This window comes from Neltuma alba, unplaced genomic scaffold (genome assembly GCF_004799145.2).
Source record: "Neltuma alba isolate B1F8T4 unplaced genomic scaffold, ASM479914v2 tig00003608_pilon, whole genome shotgun sequence".
NCBI lineage: Eukaryota > Viridiplantae > Streptophyta > Magnoliopsida > Fabales > Fabaceae > Neltuma > Neltuma alba.
The window spans coordinates 1-22788 of NW_021633350.1; the positions used below are offsets into that span (position 1 = coordinate 1).

The 22788-nt window shown below is 37.9% G+C and overlaps 5 protein-coding genes across 6 annotated transcripts; 2 read left to right on the forward strand and 3 right to left on the reverse strand.

Moving 5' to 3' along the window:
* Positions 1-5810: 5810 nt before the first annotated feature.
* Positions 5811-6137, reverse strand: LOC114741993 (uncharacterized). The gene has a single exon (XM_028930234.1). The coding sequence runs from the start codon at positions 6135-6137 to the stop codon at positions 5811-5813; it is 327 nt and encodes a 108-aa protein (XP_028786067.1).
* Positions 6138-11465: 5328 nt separating this feature from the next.
* Positions 11466-15365, forward strand: LOC114741999 (cytochrome c oxidase subunit 6a, mitochondrial). The gene is made up of 4 exons (XM_028930243.1): positions 11466-11619; positions 12546-12652; positions 12960-13002; positions 15126-15365. The coding sequence occupies exons 1-4, from the start codon at positions 11505-11507 to the stop codon at positions 15176-15178; spliced, it is 318 nt and encodes a 105-aa protein (XP_028786076.1). The 5' UTR covers positions 11466-11504; the 3' UTR covers positions 15179-15365.
* Positions 15366-17170: 1805 nt separating this feature from the next.
* Positions 17171-18159, reverse strand: LOC114741994 (protein rtoA-like). The gene is made up of 2 exons (XM_028930236.1): positions 18018-18159; positions 17171-17940 (listed from the first exon to the last, which is right to left on the reverse strand). The coding sequence occupies exons 1-2, from the start codon at positions 18157-18159 to the stop codon at positions 17171-17173; spliced, it is 912 nt and encodes a 303-aa protein (XP_028786069.1).
* A 7-nt stretch (positions 18160-18166) lies between these two features.
* On the reverse strand, positions 18167-20114 carry LOC114741996 (processed variable antigen-like). Its single transcript, XM_028930239.1, has 2 exons — positions 19927-20114; positions 18167-19351 (listed from the first exon to the last, which is right to left on the reverse strand). The coding sequence occupies exon 2, from the start codon at positions 19306-19308 to the stop codon at positions 18184-18186; it is 1125 nt and encodes a 374-aa protein (XP_028786072.1). The 5' UTR covers positions 19309-19351; positions 19927-20114; the 3' UTR covers positions 18167-18183.
* Positions 20115-20382: 268 nt separating this feature from the next.
* LOC114741995 (cysteine desulfurase, mitochondrial-like) lies at positions 20383-22384 on the forward strand. 2 transcript variants are annotated; one of them, XM_028930237.1, is made up of 2 exons: positions 20383-20473; positions 20567-22384. In XM_028930237.1, the coding sequence occupies exon 2, from the start codon at positions 20618-20620 to the stop codon at positions 21992-21994; it is 1377 nt and encodes a 458-aa protein (XP_028786070.1). In that variant the 5' UTR covers positions 20383-20473; positions 20567-20617; the 3' UTR covers positions 21995-22384. The 2 variants fall into 2 exon arrangements, with proteins under 2 accessions (XP_028786070.1, XP_028786071.1); XM_028930238.1 differs by having other exon boundaries at positions 20384-20469.
* Positions 22385-22788: the final 404 nt, after the last annotated feature.

Here is a 22788-nt window from a genome sequence, read left to right on the forward strand (position 1 = left end):
TTTTGGTTTTTGAAATTTGAAATAATTTTTTGAAATCTTGATTCAGAAACTAGAAACAATGTTTCAGAAAAACAACCTTGAAATTTTTTTTAAAAAAAACCTTTGAATTTTAAATTTTAAATTAGTTTTGTTTATTACATTTTAATAACATTAACGACATTTGAAAAACAAATGATAACATATTTTTGTTGTTATTTTTTATTTGAAATTTTAAAATTTTAAGAGTATTTTTTTTAGAATTTGTTCAAAAATATTTAAATGGATCAAAACGAAGTCAAATTTTAGAGATTAAAACCACTTAGCGTTGTTTGGTGTAATTGTATTTGTGGTTTGTGTATTCTTCCCCTTTTAATTGCAGACCTAACTATGAAATATTGCATTGAAACTTGAAAGGGGCCATCAAGTAAAATTATACAACACGCAGTGAAATAATCATGAGACCATAAAAAACTGTTTTTCACTGGTGTATTTTGATTTTAATCATTTTATGATCTCCCACACTTGACCACAAATAAAATAATGCAGCCGAAATGATAATGTTAACCAAACGAGATGAAGTTCTCTCTCTCTGTGAAATCAACGGCCCATTTTAATATTAACATTGCTTCACAAACTTCAGGGGAACAAGCAGATCCATTGATCTCAACATCCCCTTCCCCGTCCCTCCCAAAATTAAATCCAAAGGAATGCATCGGATGTACAAATGCACGTGCTGCACACAATAAGAGGCTACATTGGAAGACAATCTCTGAATCAGCACCATGCAAACAAAAAATGACCTTTGACTGCCGTTGTGGGATGCTCTTCCGATGCGTTAATTTTCCTTCCATAGTGTTGCCTCTCCAACATATTGCCAAAATAAATAAAAAAAGGCTTCACAATTTTTCTCTATTTAAGAAGCTGTGCACCCTCACTTGTTCTCTTCGTCTATATGCTTTTCCATGAAAATTGCCGTATGTTTGTTGTGAATGTAAAAAAAAAAAAAAAAAAAAGTTTAATCTCAAAGTAGTATACCGGGTGGCAGAGCTCTTTTAATTTATAAACCATACTTTACTTGTAAGATTGCTCGATGTACGAATAAATAAAGAGACAAGGTTCAATTTTATCTTTTTCTTTTTAATATAAAAGGGGCAAGATTACACTTGAAAAGTACGAAAAACAGCAAAAAACTACACTAGGTCATTCCTAAGGCGAGAGAGATAATCAGCTGGTGGGTGCCACATCATGATCATTTCTTCTGTGAGCATATGTGCCTCCTTGGCGAGGTGGTCAGCGCATTTTATATTCATCCGAGGTGTATAGTTAATCTTGAGATCCCAATCAGAGTATATAAGACTTCTTAGCTTCAGTATGTGTGGTCGTAGAGGATGTTGGAGACCTCCATCTACCATAAGCATATGGTAAACTTCCATAGAGTCCGTAAAAGCCATAACTTTGCTATATCCATGTTGTTTACAGATTTCCAGCCCTGTTAGTAATGCCATTAGTTCTGCTGCCGTGGAGGGTAGGAAGCCCAATTTCTTTTTGAATCCAACGAGCCACTGTCCTGCTGAGTTCCTTACTAAACCTTCACATGTCGCGAGTCTCATTGCGTTGACAGATCCATCTGTATTCAACCGAACATAACCTTCAGGCGGTGGGATCCACTTGACTTCCTTATCTGTGCATGAGCCATATATTTGATGCTTGAGATCTCCCTGTTCTGCAGTCTCTATGAGCAGGTGTAGTCCCGCATGTACGAGTTCCTTCTCATGGCTTCGCTTTTCCTCCATGACTCCTCTGCATCTGTTCTTCGATAGTAGCCAGCAAATCAAGGCGAAAACTTTTATCCAATGCTACTGTGCAAACTGATTATTGCTGAAATTCTCCGTGAAGTTTTGCCGAATCCAATCCCGAAAATTTTATCTCGAAATTACCCTTCAGTAAAAGTTTTTTGAGCGATGTCGCGTCAAAAACTGCCAAAACGTAGCAATATCGCCCACATCGTTAAAAAAGTTAATTTTGACTGTTAAATTTTTCTTATTGACCAATCGATGCTGACATGAATTGTGAGCTGAAAAGGGCTTTATATAAAAGGGGAAAAAAGAAAAAAACTTAACCAGAGGACACTGGTTCATCGGACTATCGAGATTCAACTCAAAAACTCCTTCTCTAAAATCATTGTTCATTGTCTCGGTGAGGGGAGCTTCAGATCTTCTCACTCATCTTTAACATATATCCAGGTATACTAATTTCAGATTTATAGCTATAGTCTCAGCTCTCAACTAGTCAGCAGTTCAAATTTATATGCTTGTTTCAAGATAGGTGTTCATCGAAGAGGACGTTGGTTCGCTAAAAGTACCCATCAGAACCCCTGATGAACGCCAGAGAGTATACCAGAGGACACATGGAGCTCGAGATCTGAGGCTATCATCGGCCATGTGTACTGAGAAGGAGAGGACGTCGATGACTAGACAAAGGACATTGGAGTGAAACTTCAAAAAATGATTAGGTGCAATTGCAAAGGGATTGAGGTCGGAGGAGGTGTTTTCGGCGAAGAAAAAAGCTCGGCGCGCTGCTGCGTGCTAAGCGAAATTGGAAGCTTAAGGTAACTTGATTGGAAGTGCATAGGAAAACAAACTATGCCATTCTGATACTGGCGAGACTAGTAGGGAACGTAAAGATTTTTTTTTTTTTAAGCAAAGGGAACATGAGGAGTTTGAAGAGCGTAAAATAGGAAGTGGAGAGAATTTCTGGGATTGTTCATATTAAGAGACCAATTTATGAAACTTTTAGAAACTCCTATCTTGTTCCAAATTTTCAATCCGAAGCTGGCAAAGAGAAAGAGAATTAAATGTTGCCGCTGGAGGAAAGAGAAGCTAAAAGGAATCTTACCCATATGGACCACTTCCTGCCACGTGGCTTATAAAAAGGGAGGTAGATGCCACATCAGCATAATGAGTCAACTAACATTTGACCATTTGGAGTGTTAAATTTGGATGACATTATTACGTTTTGGCAACTTCCAGGATAATATTACTCTTAAAAAAACTCAGATGCCCGCGGCTCGTAAGGGACAACTTTTGGGACAAAATTGGATCTTATCCCATAACTAAATGCTGATGTATATGTTGGACACCTGGACTTGAACAAGAAGATTTCTTTTGGTCTGTTTAACTGCTATGACAAAAGGGTCCGCTTGAAAATCACGTTATAAATTCAGTGTTAACTATCATGTTGCCAATTGAAATAGATTTTAACCAATAGGAGTTGGGTTTAGCAGAGTGGTTAGTCTCCCACAACGTGATAAATAAAGGTTTAAATCCTCATTGAGAGAAGTGCCACATTTAGTGTCGACAGTCCTCGAATAGGATTACCTCTAATAGAAGCATACCTATGCTTTAGCAAAAAAAAAAATTTTAGAGATAAGCTTGAATAACTCTGGTAGCTCGCACTGTTAGAATTTCTTTTGGTTTTGAGTTTATTTAAGTTGAATCTGGCCATTAACAAAGAAAGACAAACAAAGCTTGACACTAGTCAGCCACAACTGCCAAAACTAATAATTCTTCACATGACATTGCACCTTCTTCAAATCAGAAAGACCCACCAAATCTTTAAAGGTCCTATATCGCACAGAACGGTTTCCCGTTCTTGCAATAACCATACCCACCGAAGCAACTTCACCTACAAGGTGGTCCGTTGCTTGGAGGCAATGGTCCTCCCCTCTTGCTGGGTCATCCGATGCTGGCCGGCAAAACTCTTGCAGTTATGGTGTGAGGACCTTCCTCAAGAGGCCACCTGCTAACCCTAACTTATTTTATCGCGCTGAGTAGTGAGTACTCCTTTAAGTTATCCTCAGAAAGGTTGAGAACTGAAAAAATGAAAAGGCATCTCATTCTTCTTTTCCAATGGCACTACCAGAAAACAGGGGAAAGATTTCAAATATTGTGACAGACGCTAGTGGTAACTTCGAAATTTATCAGAATAACTCAATGATGCCTGGTCATCAGCTCAAGTTGATCAAGAAATACCAGGGAATTCAAATGTGGAGTGAAACTGCTTTTCATTCAGCTTTAGGAGTAAAATTATTGCTCAAAGTACAGGCTACTTGGTTATTTCAGCCCAGATAAATGATTAACCATATCATGGACATTTCAGCTAAGGAGATGATTGGAGGTGTAGGCAATGGAAGTGTTGGGAGGCCATTTGGCCTGCCAGGAGTGTGTCGGGGATAGCTCCTGAAAAGGATGCTTCGTGAATTGAATTTGCAAGTGAAGAGGATGCTACAGATGAGCTAGAAGATGCTGTTATAGGATCAACAAAAGATAAACATGAGGAGGCAACGGGAGATGACGCTAGCTCCAGTGCTCAAGAAACGAAGAATCAGAAAATGACCCTAAAAATTCCACAACAGCTAGTCCTAAGGATTCCTCCTCTTATTACTAACAACTGCGGATGGCAATGTTGGAACAACTGTTAATGTAACATGGAACTGCTCAAAATTTTGTGGGGAGCAGGATGCTTAATTATATCAATGGTCTGCCAAACAAATACTCCCTTCCTGTCTGTATATAAGTCGTTTCAGATATGATATACATATGTTAAGGAAAACTGTTAGATTCTTTTATTTGTTAAAATATATGTCAATATTCTAATTATATCTTTATTAATTAAAGAGTGTAAATATCATTCATTTTTATAATTTGTGCAATCTCATGATTATGTAGAGGTAAACATAGGATATCCTTATTCTTTATATTCATAAATAAATAGCTTTGGCCGTCTCACTCCGTTTGGAAGAAAACACAGGTTCGAATATTGGGAAACGTATTTGTTGGAAGGCTTTAACTGTTATGCTTTTAACTTGACAGATATTAGTCTTAAACCCAAATTGAGGATGTTCTGAATTGTATTATTTAAAAAAAGAAGAAGCAACTTTGGCTATTAATTTTGACGGACCCATCCAATTCAAAAGTAATAAGCCGAAAACTTATCACAAATTGTGCAATAAAGGTTTCTTCTTTTCGTTTTGGGAGAATTGTAATTAGGTCCCACTTAAGAGAATTAAATACAAAAAAATCCCTTGAAATTATAAAATTATTCTGAAATCCCAAGACATTTTTTTGCAATAAAATTTATTTGTTTAATTACCAAATTACTTTTTTTTTTTTAAGTTTGCATTGACAATGAAGAAGCAGTGGTTGATAACTTAGAATGCAATAATTGACAACTATCACGACAGATTTGACAACTCATGCGTTACATTTTGTGATATACTGAGAAAATGTGTTGTCAAACCAGCCGTGATAGTTGTCAATCCTTACACTTTAAGTTGTCAACCACTGCTTTTTTAGTTGTTAATGCAAACTTTAAAAAAAAAAAGTTATTAAACAAATAAAAGTTATTGCAAAAAAGTTTATTGAGACTTCAGAATAATTTCATAATTTCAAGAGATCTTTTTGTATTTAATTTTCTTGGGTGGGATCTAATTGCAATTCTCTCTTTCTTTTTTCTCATGTCATTCTCCTTTTCTTTTTCCTCTAGGCCTCTACTCTCCCATTTTCTGATCCTAAACATTTGATCAAAGTTCCAACAGTTTTTTAATAGTATTAAATCCGAACTAATAATGTGGCTATTTGGAGTCATGTTTAAGTAGTGTTTAAGCAACTTTTAACGGCTTAAAGCATTTTTGGCATGTTTGATGGTATGTGGAATAACTTAAAAAATTAAGAGCTTATATCAAAATAGCAGGATTAAGTCCAAAACTATTTTTTTTTTTTGGTGACAAGAGAGGCCAAACGCCTAGAGACAAAACAAAGACAAAGCTCAAATTACACGTGTCTAAAAGTCCCTATTCCTAATGCATCCCTATCCAACACTTCAGTTACTTCGACAGGTGGCTGGATCCAAACATATTTCTTACACGCCAGCTTGCTGCTTAAGTTAGCTAACAGGTCTGCAACTTGGTTCCCTTCTCTCTCTACATACATAAACTTGATCTCCCAGTCTCTCATGATAAGTTCTTCAATCATGCTCGAGATGAGGTAGTACCCCGAGATCCTTCCGTTCCGGTGCAGCTCTGTTATTAGAGTCGCATCATCACTTTCGACCTCCACTTTCTTGAATCCTAACTCCCAACATAATTTGAGTCCCTCCATAACTCCCCATGCTTCCGTCTCTCTTACTGTACTAGCGTTTAGTTGGATGGCGAAACCTCTTATCCACTCACCTTGGTCCCCTCGAATCACACCCCCACAACCTGCTACTCCTCATCTTCTCAAGATTCCATCTGTGTTCATCTTACACCATCGTGATCTCGGTGGCGACCATTTTACTAATCTGACTTCTTGTTCTACTCGCTGCATATTCTCGCCGTTCCATCTGCACATGTAATTTCTGAGGTACTGTTTGATGCTTAGCTCGGTATTGCTTGGGATGTCTTCTCCATGTCCATGAATACGCAGATTCCTCCATTTCCAAATTGCCCAGCACCCTGTAGCAAAAATTTCAGGCCAAAAAGCATAATCGTGCCTTCTAGCCTGGTTTTCAATGTTAGATTCTAACTAGTTCCGCCATTGGCTCGAGAAAAATTCACTTCTCTTCTCCCCCGGTACCAGATTAATCCATGTAGCCCTCGCCCACTCACAATCTCTCAGCACATGTAATCCATCCTCAATTTGTCCTTGACACCATCTACATTCGCCGTTGCTTCCGTCCCACCTTTTGGAGATGCTTGCTGTGGTTAACCTGTTGTGTCCCGCAATCCATACAAAGGTTTTGATTCTTTCAGGGACCTGTAACTTCCACACTTCCTTCCAGAACTTGCTTCTTACACCTTCGTGCCCCCCTTTCAACCATCTATAAGCACTTCTCGTGGTGAATTCACCGTTTCCGGTGAGAATCCACTTCATACGGTCACTTTCCCGCTCCCTCTTTCGTGGAGGGATGGAGTTTGCTATTTTTTCAAGAATCCTTCGTGGTAGCCACTGCTGTATCTCAGTAAGACACCAATTTCCTTCCTCATCTACCAGATCGCTGACTCTCAGGTTCGAGTCAATATTTGAATCTGGTAGAATATATGAGCTTAACTTACTCTCTCCGCTTATCCACTTGTCTGTCCACACATTCGTATTGTGTCCGCTCCTGATTTCCACCCTTACCGCCTCCTGGAAGGTCTCCACCATTTTAACTAATTCCCTCCATAGCTTGGAGTCATAGTTCTTTGCCACCAATTCATTTTTTCTTCTCCCTCTTCCCCCATATTTCTCTTTGAGAATTTTAACCCATAGCTCGTTTGGACGTACATTGATCTTCCACAGCAATTTGAGTAAGAATGCTTCATTCATACACTGTAAAGACTTTATATCAACTCCACCCCACTCCTTCGGTCTGCATATCGTTTCCCAGGACACTTGATGCCTCTTCCTGCTACTCCCCTGTTCTCCCCAAATGAATCTTCTCTGTTCTTGCTCAAGAGCGTTTGATATACCCTGTGGCAGGCGGTCATGCTGCATTGTGTATAATGCCATGGAACTTGCAACAGACTTCACCAGCGTGATACGTCCTGCCAGAGACAAGCTCTCTGCTTTCCACCCATTTAATCTTCTCTTCATTCTTTCAATAACCAGCTTATACTTATCTTTTCTTCTTCTTGGGTGCACAATTTCAGCGCCCAAATACCTCCCCAAATCCTCCACTTCTTTAAATTTGCAGATATCACATATATGCTTCTTGTCTGCCCTCTTCACATTAGGCGAGAAGTAGATTTGGGTCTTTTCACAACAATGATTTTCTGTCCTGAGCTCCTGTTAAACACCTGCAAACAGTTTAAAACAAGTTCAATCTGGTCAGTGGTAGCCTTGGCAAAGAGCACGAGGTCATCAGCAAACATCATGTGGGATAAAATAGGACCCTCTCTCCCCGATTTTCACCTCCTCTCCATTTTTTCTCTCTCACTCGGTCTAAGATGAGGTGTGTGAGCTTTTCCATGCCAAGCACAAATAAATAAGGAGAGATTGGGTCTCCTTGGCGAAGGCCTCTCGTGGGGAGAAACTGTTCTAACCTTTCTCCATGCCAAAGAATTTTCGTGGAAACTGAGGTGACGCAGTGCATTATCCTGTTCCTCATTTCATCCGGGCATTGAAGTTCCTGTAGGACTTTGCCTAAAAAATTCCAATTCATCCTGTCATAGGCTTTCTCCCAGATCCACCTTGATTGCCATGTAGCCCTTTTTTTCCCTTTCTTCCTTCTCATAGTGTGTATCATCATTTCGTTGACAACTATTATGTTATCATGTATATTCCTACCAGGCACAAACTAACCTGGAACGGAGAGACTAATAATCGGTCCATAATGGTCTTTAGCCGCTGAACAATGATCTTTGATAGGCATTTATAACTCACGTTGCACAGTGAGATGGGTTGAGATGGCTGACCCTTTCAAGATTGTCTATTTTTGGGATTAAAGTCAAGAGGGTCTGATTCATTTCCCCAATCTTCTCTGGTTTCTCCCATAAGGTCTTCACACACTTTGTTACAGAATCTCCTACTATTTCCCAGTTTTTCTGGTAGAAGATAGCAGGAAACCGTCCTCTCCGGGGCTTTTAGACCTCCAATTGAGAACAAGCAAGCTTTATTTCCTCATCAGTAATTCCCACAAACAGTCCCCCACGTCTCCTCATCCACTTCTGGCCAAACATGGTGAGTTTGAACCCACTCCCTATTTTCTTCTTCTTCTTCCAGATATAGAGATTTGAAAAACTCAAGTACAAGTTACCCACTTCCTCCTTACCTTCCACCCAATTATTCTCTCTGTCTCTCAACGCTGCCACCCTGTGTTCTTCTCTCCTCTTGATGGAAGTTTTTTTTTGTATGATAACCTGGTGTTACGGTCTCCATCATGTAGCCACTTTGTTCTTGCCTTTTGGAACCAAAGAATCTCTTCTTTCTCAAGCACATCCTGGAGTTCCTTGTTCAACGTGATTTCCAGCTCCTCTAAGTAGGGATTATCCTTTCTTTGATTGTGTTTTTGTGTCCCGGCAATTCTCCCTAGAAGTTCATTTTTCTTTTTGGCAATATGCCCAAAGATATTATGATTCCATTCCTTCAGCTTTGGGGTCAGCTCCTCCAATTCCCGATTTAATTCTTTGTTCCCGTCCACGCTCCTCTCAATACATTTTTAAATTGTGCATGTTGTAGCCATGCAGCTTCGAACCGGAATGGTCTTGCCCCCCTATTTCCTCTTCCGAGTAGAATTGAACAAACAAGGGATGATGATCTGAATTTAGTCTCGGCCCAACTCTTACAAACGCTTCATGAAACATATTTCTCCACGCCGAGTTGCACAAAGCTCTGTCCAATTTCTTATAAATTCTACTCGCATGACTAGTTATAGGTCCCCTCCACGTATACCTAGGTCCCTCAGAACCCATATCAATTAATCGGCAATCCTCTATGTTGTTTCTAAATCTCATGCATTTATTTGCATTAGTTGGGACACCTCCCCTTTGTTCATCAGGTTGTTTGATGTCATTAAAGTCCCCCGCAAGAAGCCAAGGACTCGTGGTCGCCTGGGCCAGCCTTTTCATTTCCTGCCAAAAATCCTTCCTTTCGATTTCTCTTGGGCTCGCATAGACCGCAGTAAATAGCCATAACCGATCACTCAATCCAGCCACTTCCCCATGCAGGTACTGTTTGTGTTTCTCCAGGACTCTGAATTTAATATTGTCATTATTCCAAAGCACCCATATGCCTTCAGACATTCCGCACGCCTGCACTATTTCCTGGTATTTAAATCCCAGTCTCAGTCAAAAACTAAAATTTGATGCTTTTGGCATTTGAAAAGTGAAGAGAGAAAGGAAAAAAGTGTGGGTCCTACATTAAAAAATTTACTAGTATAGAGAGAGAAGTTAAAGCATGAAGAAAGAATAAATTAATTGCTACTCCTCATATCCTATTTATAAGATAGGGGGAGAAGAAAATTTTGTCTTTTTTATAAGGCGTATAGGGAACTTTTTCTCTAAATATACAATTTTCAATTTTACACTTTATTTATTATTTGTTGATTTTATTTTCATGATGTATAATTTATATTAAATAAGAATAAAATTAAAACATATTGAATTTTAAATGAGAGTTAATAAAATTTAAAATTTTTCTTAGTTTGTTTGAAATGAAATGACTTATAAATAGGACCACAAGAATAGTCCTTCCAATTCATAATATAAGATGTTAGTTAAACTTTTTCACAAAATAAGAAATGTTAGTTAAATCATTAAATGTGTTTTAATTTTTTGAGTTGCATGATTTATTTATTTGATACTTATATTTTAAATTAAAAGAAGTATTATTTAATAAAATTTAAGCTTTTTTTAGTTATTTTATAACTAAACTTGCATTTTTAATAATTATCTAAATAACTTTATTTTTACAAACTAACTTATTTATAAAATTAATCCAAATAACTTTTCTACTTTTACAAATTAAATTTTATAAAATCTAATTCAAACATAAATCACATTATCCAATTTAATTTTTATCTAATCTAATTTTTTAAAAAATTAAATAAAAAATAAGTTATTTATTTTACCGGCAATTCAAAAAGAGAGTAAGAGGAGGGAAATTGAAAAGAGAAGCCCCTTTCCCCAAACTCCGTGGCTAGATCCCAGAAGAATGTTTATTTCTTTATAACGCGGGGGACTTTAATTTAATATACCAAAATGAATTATAATTAATGGAAGTTAAAAGAAATGATAAATACTCTATTTGTGAGAAGAAAACGAATTACGAATGAAAATCCTAAAGATGTGTCTTACTTTTTTTGTTCAATTCAAATAAAAAGTGATGTATTTTTAAACAATTCTTTAACGTTTAATAATAAAATTATTTAAATGTTTATTTAAACTAGTAGAGCATTGTTAACATATATAAATCACACTTATAAACTACTCCTCTTATCCTTAATATATGACCCAATTGTTAATTGGTTTTAGTCCTGAACATAAGACTAATTCCTCATATTTATCAATTTTCTTTAAATTACTCTTATGGATGCTCTCTCAACTATAATAAAGTAGAAGAGGAAAAAGGATATTAAAAAAGATAATTATGGTATTTTAGGAAAAACGTTTATATTTTTATAATTAACTAACTTACCTAACTTTTTTAATATAATCAAATTAGTTAAATGGGTCTTATATTAAGGATTGAAGGAGTAATAATTAGAATTAATGTCAAATAATCATAACTATTTTGCTTAAAATTAAAAGAATCTTTAGCCATGCACTCCACCCTCTCCATACAATTTTTTGGGTATGCATCTGTCAAAACATACAAAACACATTCGTATAAAATTTAAAATATTTAAATTTTATTTTTATCATGCCTTTATTTCCTGCATATCCCAGCTACAGCGAGGAAGATCCGGTCACCCGGCTCGGGGCCATATAAGCTTGCCGGCCCTTCGGAATTTCTCTGACAACGCGGTACATGACTTTTGTCACACACTGAGAGAACGAGTAGGAAGAAATGGCGATGGCCATGGTGCGATCCAGTCTTCTTCGGGCTGCGGTGCGCGGAAGACCTCGTAGCGCGGCTCCTCCCCGGCGAAACTTCGCTTCATCTAGTCATCACGATGATGAATGTTAGTCCCCTACTCCCCTACTCCCCTACGCTCTCTCTCTCTCTCTATATATATATAATACAATATGTACTCAACTGACGCATTCTTATGTGGTACCTTCCAATCCGTATTGAATTTTGTCAATCTATTGCTGGATTTCAATTTTAAAGTCGATCATTTCCTAATCATCGCAACTGTATAATGTTAGGGTTTCTTTTTGGTGTGGGGTTTGAGTTCTTTTCGCAAACCGTGTGGTTAGCTTGGAAGCTGGTCACTATTGGATTAAAGTGGTTGCATTAGGATAAGGGTGTACAGATATGTGAAATGATATATCAGGCTCTGATTGATAATTCAAATTGATTTAATATGAATATGCAACTGTTAATCATTAAGTCTTGCTGCTGCGTCACTTTGTGGATATTCTGACCTTATTCCTTTTTTGACTATGAAAATCCTGTGATTCAATTTTTGGAAATTAGCTTTTTGATTCACTGAACAGTTAAAGAACTAAATTTTCTCAATTTTGATATTAGGCAATTAGGCTTTTGGTTAGGTTTGTCAAACTTTTTGGTAGTTGATGGATTACTTACATTTTGGCTATTAGATTGTCATGAATTTCCTCTCTTTGATTTTAAATCCCAGCATCGAATGCAATTTCCAAGTTTCACTTCAGCAACTGGAATTAGCCATAAAAGATTTATGGTTGCTTTGTTATATATTAGCACGTTATTCATGTGGTTATCTATCTGTTTAGAATTTTATGCTTCAGTCTACTAAGTGAATTTCAGGTTGCATTTTGGCAACTAGCCTACTATGCATTTGATATTTCCCCTGCTTCCTCACCTCTTCCTTCTAATCGTCACATAACTACTCTATCAATGTCCTGCTTTCACTGTTGTTCCTCTATATAGCTTGCTGATAAGCATTTCTTTTATTAACTGCATCAGATGAGACAGCCAAGTGGGAGAAGATTACCTATCTAGGCATTGCTACATGCACTGCTTTAGCCGTTTATCACCTATCAAAGGGTCACCCTCACCATGAAGAGCCCCCTGTGAGTTATTTATACATGCATTTTTTTTTTTTTTGGTTCCTCAGACATGCATTAATGATGGACTTTTTTTTCTATGTTTGATATGGCATTTTATCTATGATAATTGCAATCAATCACTATTTTAGGCCAAGTAGTTTGGCACAGTGTGTGACACTCCATCTATCATGAGTGCAACCAAATTCCATTTTGAACCCAATTTAGAATAACCTTATAGTTGTATCTCCAAATTACTCTTGCACAACGTACATACAGAATAATACTTTTTTTTCCCTCCTGTTTTTGACTTTGTCCTTACACTTTTATGCAGCCATACCCATATCTGCACATCCGCAATAAGGAATTTCCATGGGGTATGTTGTGTCTTTCATATTGAGTGTGGCCTTGATTTTTTTTTTTTTTAATTGTGTTCCCCACCAATTTATTTATGGGGGGAGATCCACAACAGAAGCAATTTATTTACTACGAAGGTTAATAGAAAGATACAGGAGTAAAGGAAGGGATTTACATATAGTTCTAAGGTTTTTATTGACTTGGAAAAAGTTTATGATCGTGTGTCAAGAGAAGTACTTTAGAAGGCTTTGGAAAAGTAAGGTGTACGGGTTGCTTATATCAAAACCATACAAGATATATATGAAGGAGTAACTACTACTGTAAAACCGTCTGGATGTGAGACAAAGAACTTTCCCATTAAGATTGGCCTACATTAGGGGTCTTCTGTGAGTTCTTACTTATTTATTGTTTTAAATTTTCTAATTGAGCTTATCCAATCTCTAAGTGTATGCTTTTTGTGGATGACACGGTCCTCATGGCTGAATGAAGAGAAGAAATTAACTCTAAATTGGAGATATGGAGAAGGAACTTGGATTCAAAAGGTTTTCGCTTGAGTAAGAACAAAACATAATATATGCATTGCAAGTTTTGGAAGAGGCAAGGCAGTGGTGATTTGGAGGTGAAGACGGGAGATCAAATTATTTCTCAAGTGTCAAAGTTCAAATATTTAGGATCAATTACACATGAAGATGGTGAAATTGATGGAGATGTTTCTTATAGAATTTAAGCTGGTTGGTTAAAGTAGAGGAAAGCTATCGGAGTTATTTGCCATAAGAAGGTACCAACAAAGCTTAAGGGAAAATTTTATCGGAGTGCTATAAGACCAGCTATGTTGTAGGGTAGTGAATGTTGGGCAATAAAGGAACAACAATAGCATAAAGTTGGGGTGGTAGAAATGATGATGTTGAGATGGATGTGTGATTATACAATAAAAGATAAGATTTGAAATGAAAATATTAGAGCAAGAGTAGGTGTGGCGCTTATCGAAGAGAAAATAGTTGAACATCATTTGAGGTGGTTTGGGCATATGAAGAGAAGGCTATTGGAGGTCTTGGTGAGAAGGTAGATCAGACAGTTTGGAGTCCTATAAAAAAAAAACAGAGGAAGACTAAGAAGAACATTCAATAAGGTCATTAAATGAGACCTCCTGGTCAACAACATATCGAAGGACTTGGTTGTTAATAGATAACAATGACGTCATGTGATTCATGTAGCCGACCTCACCTAGTGGGATAAAGCTGCTTGTTGTTGTTGTTTTCCACAACAACTTGAAAGTTTCAAAAATTTAATTTCATTAAATGTTAAAATTCTTTAGATTTGTATTTGACTTTGCTCAATTTCTCTCTGTTTAACACATTAATGTGCTGCTATATTTTAGTTTGTACCTGATTCTGTGAGTATTGAGTAATCTCATATTCAGCTAGAGCAGCTGTCATACGTAGATCAGTCTGTTGGAGGAAGCTGCTTTTGCTTTGTAAATTCACCATTGAGTTTGAGATATCAATATCATACATCTGATAGGATGGAATGACATCTGAAGCATGAGAATAGTGGCCGGTGTGTTTCATTTTTCATGGGCTTGCATATTTCAATAATGATTCAAATCTAACATTGACCATCTTTTCAAGATTTTCTAAGTTTACCGTTAACTCTAAGGATAAGTTTATTCTGTTTGGCTTGCGTGTGCAAAAAGGTTTTGGTTGGATTGAGAGTCCATGATACTATTAGGTGTATGTCATAATTGAGAATTGATTAGCCTGTGTTCAAAATGAGTTCAAGCAAGGGCTTTTCTTGGTCAATTTATCAATCGTATTATAGTAAACACTTTTGGGGGCGTTTGTATAATCCATGGAAAGACATTTCTTTTTCCATTACTCAGAAAACAATATTGGTGATATCTTCTAACTTAAATTAACTGTTATTCTTATTCACAGGTACAAGTGACATTGCAAAAGCTATAGAATCACCTTTTGTATTTTATTCGAAGCACCAAGAGTAGTCGTTTATTTAATTATATGCATATTATTCTTAATTATTGTTAGCTAGTGTTGTATTTCTTGTAGAATTGCAATCTGGCTTGCATTTTAGTAATCCGCGAGGCCTGAAATTCCCTGCTCATGACTGGATTCTTTTGGGTAAGCAGGTCCAGATGGCCTTTTCGAAAAAAAAGCATCACTAGGAACATCTGGTGGTTAAGTCGGAGTTATCGCGTGACTGTTGTTTGGCTTATTTCTTGCCCCATGTCGAAGTTTGATAGAACATTTTCATATTGTTGCATAAATTGTAATGTGGAACTTGCAAGTGGCAAGACAGTCTTATTAGGTCGTGTTTCATACCCTTACTTGGATTTAAAATAATTGAATACTTGGTTCTGCTTTGTCCAGTTTGGTGCAACAACTAGCATTAGAAGCAGTGTTATGTATGCGTTAGTTGTTCGAACCCATCCTCACACCTTCTTTGAACATACTGGAATACGGTATCATCATTTTGGTTGAAAATGCTCAAAATGTAATGATTGGTCTGATTTTTAAACTACTTTTCCGGTATTTAATATAAAATCTATTTAACTAATTTGATTAGATTAAGAAAATTAGGTAAGTTAGTTATAAAAAATATGACATGTTTTTCATAAAATAACATAATCATCTTTTTTAATATATTTTTTTCTTTCTATTTAATTATAGTTAAGAAAGATTCATAGGAATAATTTAAAAAAAATTGATAAATATAAAAAATAAGTTTTATATTTAGGATCAAAATTAATTTAACAATTAGATCTTATATGAGGACTGAAAAAATACCTTATAATATTTCTTTAATAATGTTCAACTTTACGTTAAGCATGAAGGTCTCAGGGGAACAATGTTGATAGTAGCGGGACCATCAAATCAGCGAGGCGCACTCTCTTAGTGGCCGAACAGTGATGCGATTCACATGCACTCGTACCTTGCGATTTCCCTCGTACCTTTATACTAGCTTTTTTTTTTAATATAACAATTAGTTTGATATTTAATTTGATATTAAATATAAAATTTTAATTTAATTTAATTTTTATTTTACTTGTTTTTTAAAGTAAAATTTGTAATAGTTATACATATTAAAGGTTTTATAGTGGCTCTAAGTGATATAAACGATCAGATATTTTTAGAAAAAATAATACCTATAACTAACTTAATTTTTTTTTTTTAATTTATTTAGGTTAGGTAACTATGTTAAAGGGGACGGGAGCTAGTAGAATAAGTAATCCATTGAACAGAGAAATTGCGGAGTTGACCGAGTAGAATCCCGAAACTTAGAGTTAGATCATCGGTCGTAGTGAGGTTTATTGGGTCAAAAAGAAGAGTGAAGCTTGTCCATGTAAAATAGAACACGAGCTTACTTTTATACACCGCAGCCACTCCGCTGCTGAAGCAATGACACTGAAAAAGGTAAACGTATTACGGTTGAGCGAAAGGGATCCTCTCCTCTATCTCTACTGTTACCCTTCTCTACCCCATTTTTTTCCTTTTTATTATCGGTTAGAATTTTAATAGTTCAAATTTAACATTTTATAAAAATATTATTATAATTATATATAAAAAATAGATAGATAAATTTAAATAGTTAAAATTTGATTTTAATAGTTCACAATTATAAACTATTACAATAAAGCATTTTTTATATTTACAATTGGGAGTTGTTTAGATCAAATTTTAACGGCTTAAATTTATTAATATATTTTTTAAATACAATTGAAATAACATTTTTATAAAATGTTAAATTTAAACCATTAAAGTTTAGAAAAAAGAAGAAAAGAGCGGATCCATTCCTGAGTTAAGCTTCAAGTATCCCAACTCTATGGTGAGGAGGAGAAAGATCAACATTTCGGGAAAGCGTTTTGGCCGAATAATAGTGGAAATGGATACGTAAAAGTTGTTACTTTAACAACGAAGAACAACAAATGATTTATACATATAACTCTATTGCTGCAGCAAATAACAATAACCCCCCAAACAATCTAAATAGCATATTGGCCACGTACAGAACAATACATATCTCAACAAAAAAGAAAAAAAAGGTTAGGACCATAACAGGAAGCCTCATGCAGTTGATTTATTTGAAATATAGCTCCGTGGCAGTAAGCATCACTGTGATTGCTTTCGGTATTGGTCTCTCTGGCAACCTTCCCAAGTTAACGTTCTGAAAAATTCAAGATTCAGACCTGACTTGATCCTGCGAGTTGGAATCGGTTGATTCTTCTTTCTGGTTTCCTGCAACAGATGATTCTTTTTGAGCACCTCCAGTTTCATTTGTCTGGCTTTGAACATTGTTCTGTTTCTCACTCTGCACTGCATCAGCATTGTTCCCGGAAGATGCATCTTTCTCTTCAGAAATTGAGGAATCAGAAGAAACGCCTGGCACCGTCACGTCTTTGTTTTCATTTCTATTGTCATTGCCATTTGAATTATTCTGGCTGGCATCATTCCTGTTTTCTGAGTTAGAGGATTCTTCCTTATTTTGTTCTGATGGAGTGTCAGTGGATTTGACTTGTCCCTGGTTGGCCTCTACGCCATTATTAGCGCTTCCATCACTGTCCGTTTCGCTCTGAGTAGAGTTTACATTGTCATTTTGCCCAGAATTACTACTATTTTCTGACTTTGAGGAATCATCTTTCTTCTGTTCAGATGAAGCACCAGAGGAAGTTTGTTGTACCTCCTGGCTAGCATCTTTGTTGTCACCTGTACTGGATGACACAACATTATCTTGCGCTCCCTTGTCAGAATTGCTGTCAACGTTTTGCTTGTCAGCAGCATTAGTAGGTGAGTCCTTGGACTCTCCATTGGTTGCATTGCTGACATAGTTTTCTGAGGAAGATGTTGAAGTGGAATCAGCTTGCTCCCCATCCCTTTTATGTCCATCACTCTCCATCAATGCTTGGTTCCCATTGCCTGAATCAGCCTTCTCAGTGTTTTCTGATTCTGTTTTATTTGAGACTAACTCATGTTGATCAATATGAGCTTCTTCAGTACCATGGGTATTAGACTCATCCTTAAACTCATTATTTTCCTTGTTTTCAGATTGCTCTGTCTTGCTATGACTTTCATCTGTGGTATCTTGTGTTCTGTGTTCCACAGCACTGGCGGCATTATCTCCAGCATAATGCTCCTCTCTAGCCTCCTCATTATTCCTTTCTCCATCCTTGACTTGATCCTCAGATGAAGTCACTTCCTGAATCTTCTCATCCTCTTCTTGCTCTTTTTCAGATGAGCTGCTCTCCTCTTCCTTTTGTTATCATTAACTTGCTCTTTAACATCGTCCAATTGTTCCTTCACTTCAGTGTTGCTTTCCCCATTTTCCTTATTCTCTGTCTCTTTTGCCTCTCCATTCTCTTTGTTCTCCACTCCATCTTTGTTCTCTTCATTCTTCTCTTGCTCTTTCACTCCAGTGCTGCTTTCTCCATTTTCCTTATTCTCTGTCTCTTTTGCCACTACATGCTCTTCCTGATTCCCGTTCTCTCTAGCCTCTCCATTTTCTTTGTTCTCCACTTCATCTTTGTTCTCTTCATTCTTCTTCTCTTGTTCCTTCACTTCAGTGCTGTTTTCTCCATTTTCCTTATTCTCTGTCTCTTTTGCCTCTACATTCTCCCGCTGACTCTCGTTCTCTCTAGTCTCTCCCGTCTCTTTGTTCTCCACTTCATTTTTGTTCTCTTCATTCTTCTCTTGTTCCCTCACTGCAGTTCTTTTTTCTTCATTCTCCTGGTTCTCTGTCTCTTTTGCCTCTCCATTCTCTTGCTGACTTTCGTTCTCTCTAGTCTCCCTTGTCTCTTTGTTCTCTTCATTCTTCTTCTCTTCATTATCATTTCCCTGGCTATCATTTACGCCATTCTCGTCGCCAAATTTCTTTTGATCCGCCTCACCTTCCTGCCCCGTCCCAGCATTTTCAGAACTCAGTTCACTCGCTTTCTCTTGATCTACTGACTCCTCTTGACGCTCAGAATCCCCTTCTTTGTTTTCTTGCTCAGCTTTTTGGGTTGAAATCTCATTATCCACGCCATTAGTATCATCCATCTTGTTTTGCTCTTCATGCTTGCTTTCTTCATCCTCCTCCTCCCTATGCCTTGCATCTATGATGGAGGTTTCCTCTGTGCGCGGGTTGAGATCCTTCCTCCCCAACCTCACAGTCTCGCCGCTGGTTCGTGTGCTTTCCCCATATGATACTTTCTTCTCATAAGATTGTTTGATTTGGTAACCCAGCCAGACACAAAGGCCAAGCGCAACACATAATTGTAGTGCATGCTTCACCTTGAAGCCTCTGGATCTCTGGTTCCTCTGAGCCGACTTGAACATGATGGAGATTCCTCTCCCTCAAACTTCACTTTTCCCCGAATACCTGCCCATATTGAGCAATCTCTATAACAGGCTATTAATTATCAAAAATAGCAACTCAACCATAAATCAGATCAGGAGGGGGGAGGGGGGCAAGAAGACACGCCGCGTTATATCCTCAAGCAAGCGGAAATTCTATATCGACATATAATACAGGGGACTTCATACAATCTACAGATTACAGTTCATATAAGGAAATATTTGTACATCTGAGAACTAATGAAGCAAGGATTTTTGCTCATCGCAGGAATCCACCATCAGTAAAAAATATTGACCCCTCGCGGACCATTTACACAGGCAAAGTTAACTACATCTTGTAGTTTAGTTTCAGATCATCGAATCTTATGCACAATACAGGAAAAACAGACATATTGGTGTTCTGCAAGTCTGCAGCCAACTCGAATGGAGAAAAGAATGTTTAAAGCATGAATGAGACAGGGTCAAAACTCAAAGCTACTCACAGATCCACACAGATCTTGACAAGTATTCTAAACAATGTATCTGAATTACGACATCACCGAAACTCAAAAACCTTCCTGACAATAACTTTGGAACTGATAAAACACAAAAATAACATACCCGGAAGAAGCAGCCTGCTGATTTCGAAATGAGCAATCTACGCAAAGAAACGGTCCCTTTCTTTTATTAGAAATGGAGGTAGAAGCTGAGAAGGAACAATTCGACGTTGCGAAGATCAAGATGTGATCTTTCACCACCTTAGCCAAGTGGGTCGAAGTCTTATTATAGATCTTAACCCACAAATGCAATGGAACGTGGTGTAGGCTTGTTGAACGGAATTCTTTACTAATGAGCGTGGGCTAAGTGGACTGATTTGAAAGCCTAACTTTTGAAAATTGGTTTAATTAATTGTAATTATTATCAGCCAGTTGTGCAATAAACGACGTCGATTTGAAGCACCTTTGGAGCACCGTCATACACCAACGGATAGGAAGTGGACACGTGGCATCTACAGAACCCCACACCTTTTAGGGTTGTCGACTACACTAATAAACTACACAGTGACGCACAAAGCAAAATCCTGGAGCAAATATCTCTTCTCACAAGAAAGGTTCTTTCTCATCGGAAGATAGAGCCGAGGATCCATATTCCACGCGAAGGAAGGTAGGTGCGAATCCTCTATCCCTATTTTCGTATTACAGTGATTTGTGCACTGAGATTGGGAATTGAGAAAGTCGTCTGCTATTTCTTCACCAAGCAGCAACCCTAAACTGGTAAGCTACCGAATCTTTCTCCGTCAGTGTCCAACCCAATGACCTCGAAGCTGATTGCTTCCGGTCTCCGCCAACAACTCACCAAATTCGCCCATCAATTCCGCCGTCAACATCTGTCCACAGCGGCGGCGGCGGCGACTGCTGCGGCGGAGCCCCAACACCATGAGGATTCAACGGGAATCACTATGAAAGGTGTGAAAATTTCTGGAAGGCCTCTTTATCTGGATGTGCAAGCAACTTCTCCCGTAGACCCTCGAGTGCTCGATGCGATGCTTCCCTACAACATGTCTCGCTTCGGTAATCCTCACTCTCGTACGCATATGTATGGCTGGGAATCCGATTTGGCAGTCGAAAACGCTCGCGCTCAAGTAGCATCTCTGATTGGCGCCTCCCCAAAAGAAATTGTGTTCACCTCTGGCGCAACGGAGTCCAATAACATCTCCGTAAAGGGGGTCATGCATTTCTACAAGGACAAGAAAAGGCATGTGATAACAACGCAGACGGAGCACAAATGTGTGCTTGACTCGTGCCGCCATCTTCAGCAGGAGGGATTCGATGTCACGTATCTTCCAGTTGGGTCCGATGGAATCATTGACCTGGAGAAGCTCAGGTCGGCTATTAGGCCTGATACAGGTCTTGTATCTGTCATGGCCGTTAATAACGAGATTGGGGTAGTTCAGCCTGTTGAGGAAATTGGCAAAATTTGCAAGGAGTTTAATGTTCCCTTTCATACCGACGCTGCACAAGCTTTGGGAAAGATTCCAGTTGATGTAGAGAAGTGGAACGTAAGTTTGATGTCATTGAGTGGGCATAAAATTTATGGGCCAAAGGGTGTTGGAGCATTGTATCTTAGGAGGAGACCAAGGATTCGAGTTGAGCCCCAAATGAATGGTGGTGGACAAGAGAGAGGAATTCGGAGCGGGACAGTGCCTACACCTTTGGTTGTGGGGATGGGCGCTGCGTGTGAGCTGGCAATGAAGGAAATGGATTATGATCATAAGAGAATTTCTGCTTTGCAAGAACGATTATTGAATGGGATTAGAGAAAAATTGGAAGGGGTGGTGGTGAATGGAAGCATGGAGAGGCGCTACACTGGAAATTTGAATTTGTCATTTGCATATGTTGAAGGGGAGAGTTTACTGATGGGGCTGAAGGAGGTGGCCGTCTCGAGTGGCAGTGCTTGCACTAGTGCGAGTTTGGAGCCCTCGTATGTTTTGAGGGCACTGGGAGTAGATGAGGACATGGCTCATACTTCTATTAGATTTGGTATTGGCAGGTTCACTACAGAGGCAGAGATTGACAGGGCAGTCGAGCTCACGGTTCACCAAGTGCAGAAGTTGAGAGAAATGAGCCCGCTTTATGAAATGGTGAAGGAAGGCGTCAACATCAAGGATATTCAGTGGGCTCAACACTGATTATGTTGCGATGATCGCATAGATTGCTCGGGCATTGTGGGACGTGGATTATGTCCCCTGGAGACAGTCAAATAGTTTGTCTGCTCAACCAAATAAATAGCTATTGTTCATCCAGGTATCCCTATAGAATGGAACGTAGAATGTGAAATCGGTGTAATACTTTTGATCTTGGCTTACGCATGGCTGTGGATAATGTGTTCTGAGTAATGAGTGTATTTTATTGGCAGATACTGAACTTAGAGGATAATGACATGACATGGACAACAGATGATCTAATTTTGACCGCCTTTTCTTGTTTCATTCATGATGGATCTTTGTGTGTCTGCCATATTATATTTGGAGTTTGAAATTTATTCCATATCTCAATTGAAGAGTTTGGTACCCTATAAATTCGCTTTGGACTGAAAGTTTGTCCTCTGTTTATTTCAAAACTCAAACCTAGTTGTTGCCCGTGTTTCTATCTCTTAAAAGTTTAGGTTCCACGAGGTTATTACCTTCCTCTACATCAAGTCTTCAATAGAGGGGAAGGTGGTATTGATAATATCATTGACAGATTAACTGTCTTCACTTATTAGATGTTTCAGACTGGGGTCATATGAGCTGGAAATTTATTTAGCCGTAAGAAACAAGGATCTTGCAATACAATCTGGTTGGGGTAGCCTGTTCTTGGTTTTTGTTGAATTTCGTGCTAGCCATCATGATCTGGGAACACACATGATAAAATGATAGCCATAGAAGTATATATTGTCGAACTTGAATAACATGTGCTCATGATGATGATTGTCAGAGCATGC

Excerpts from the sequence above, each read along its gene's own strand:
- LOC114741993 (XM_028930234.1), bottom strand. The coding sequence starts at position 6,137 with ATGGAGGGACTCAAATTATGTTGGGAGTTAGGATTCAAGAAAGTGGAG.
- LOC114741999 (XM_028930243.1), top strand. The coding sequence starts at position 11,505 with ATGGCGATGGCCATGGTGCGATCCAGTCTTCTTCGGGCTGCGGTGCGC. Across the intron at positions 11,620-12,545 it reads TAGTCATCACGATGATGAAT|ATGAGACAGCCAAGTGGGAG; the intron begins GTTAGTCCCCTA and ends TAACTGCATCAG. Across the intron at positions 13,003-15,125 it reads CAATAAGGAATTTCCATGGG|GTCCAGATGGCCTTTTCGAA; the intron begins GTATGTTGTGTC and ends TTGGGTAAGCAG.
- LOC114741994 (XM_028930236.1), bottom strand. The coding sequence starts at position 18,159 with ATGGAGAAAGGAATAATGAGGAGGCTAGAGAGGAGCATTATGCTGGAG. Across the intron at positions 17,941-18,017 it reads GAAAACAAGGAAAATAATGA|AATCAGAAAACACTGAGAAG; the intron begins GTTTAAGGATGA and ends CAAATAAAACAG.
- LOC114741996 (XM_028930239.1), bottom strand. The coding sequence starts at position 19,308 with ATGTTCAAGTCGGCTCAGAGGAACCAGAGATCCAGAGGCTTCAAGGTG.
- LOC114741995 (XM_028930237.1), top strand. The coding sequence starts at position 20,618 with ATGACCTCGAAGCTGATTGCTTCCGGTCTCCGCCAACAACTCACCAAA.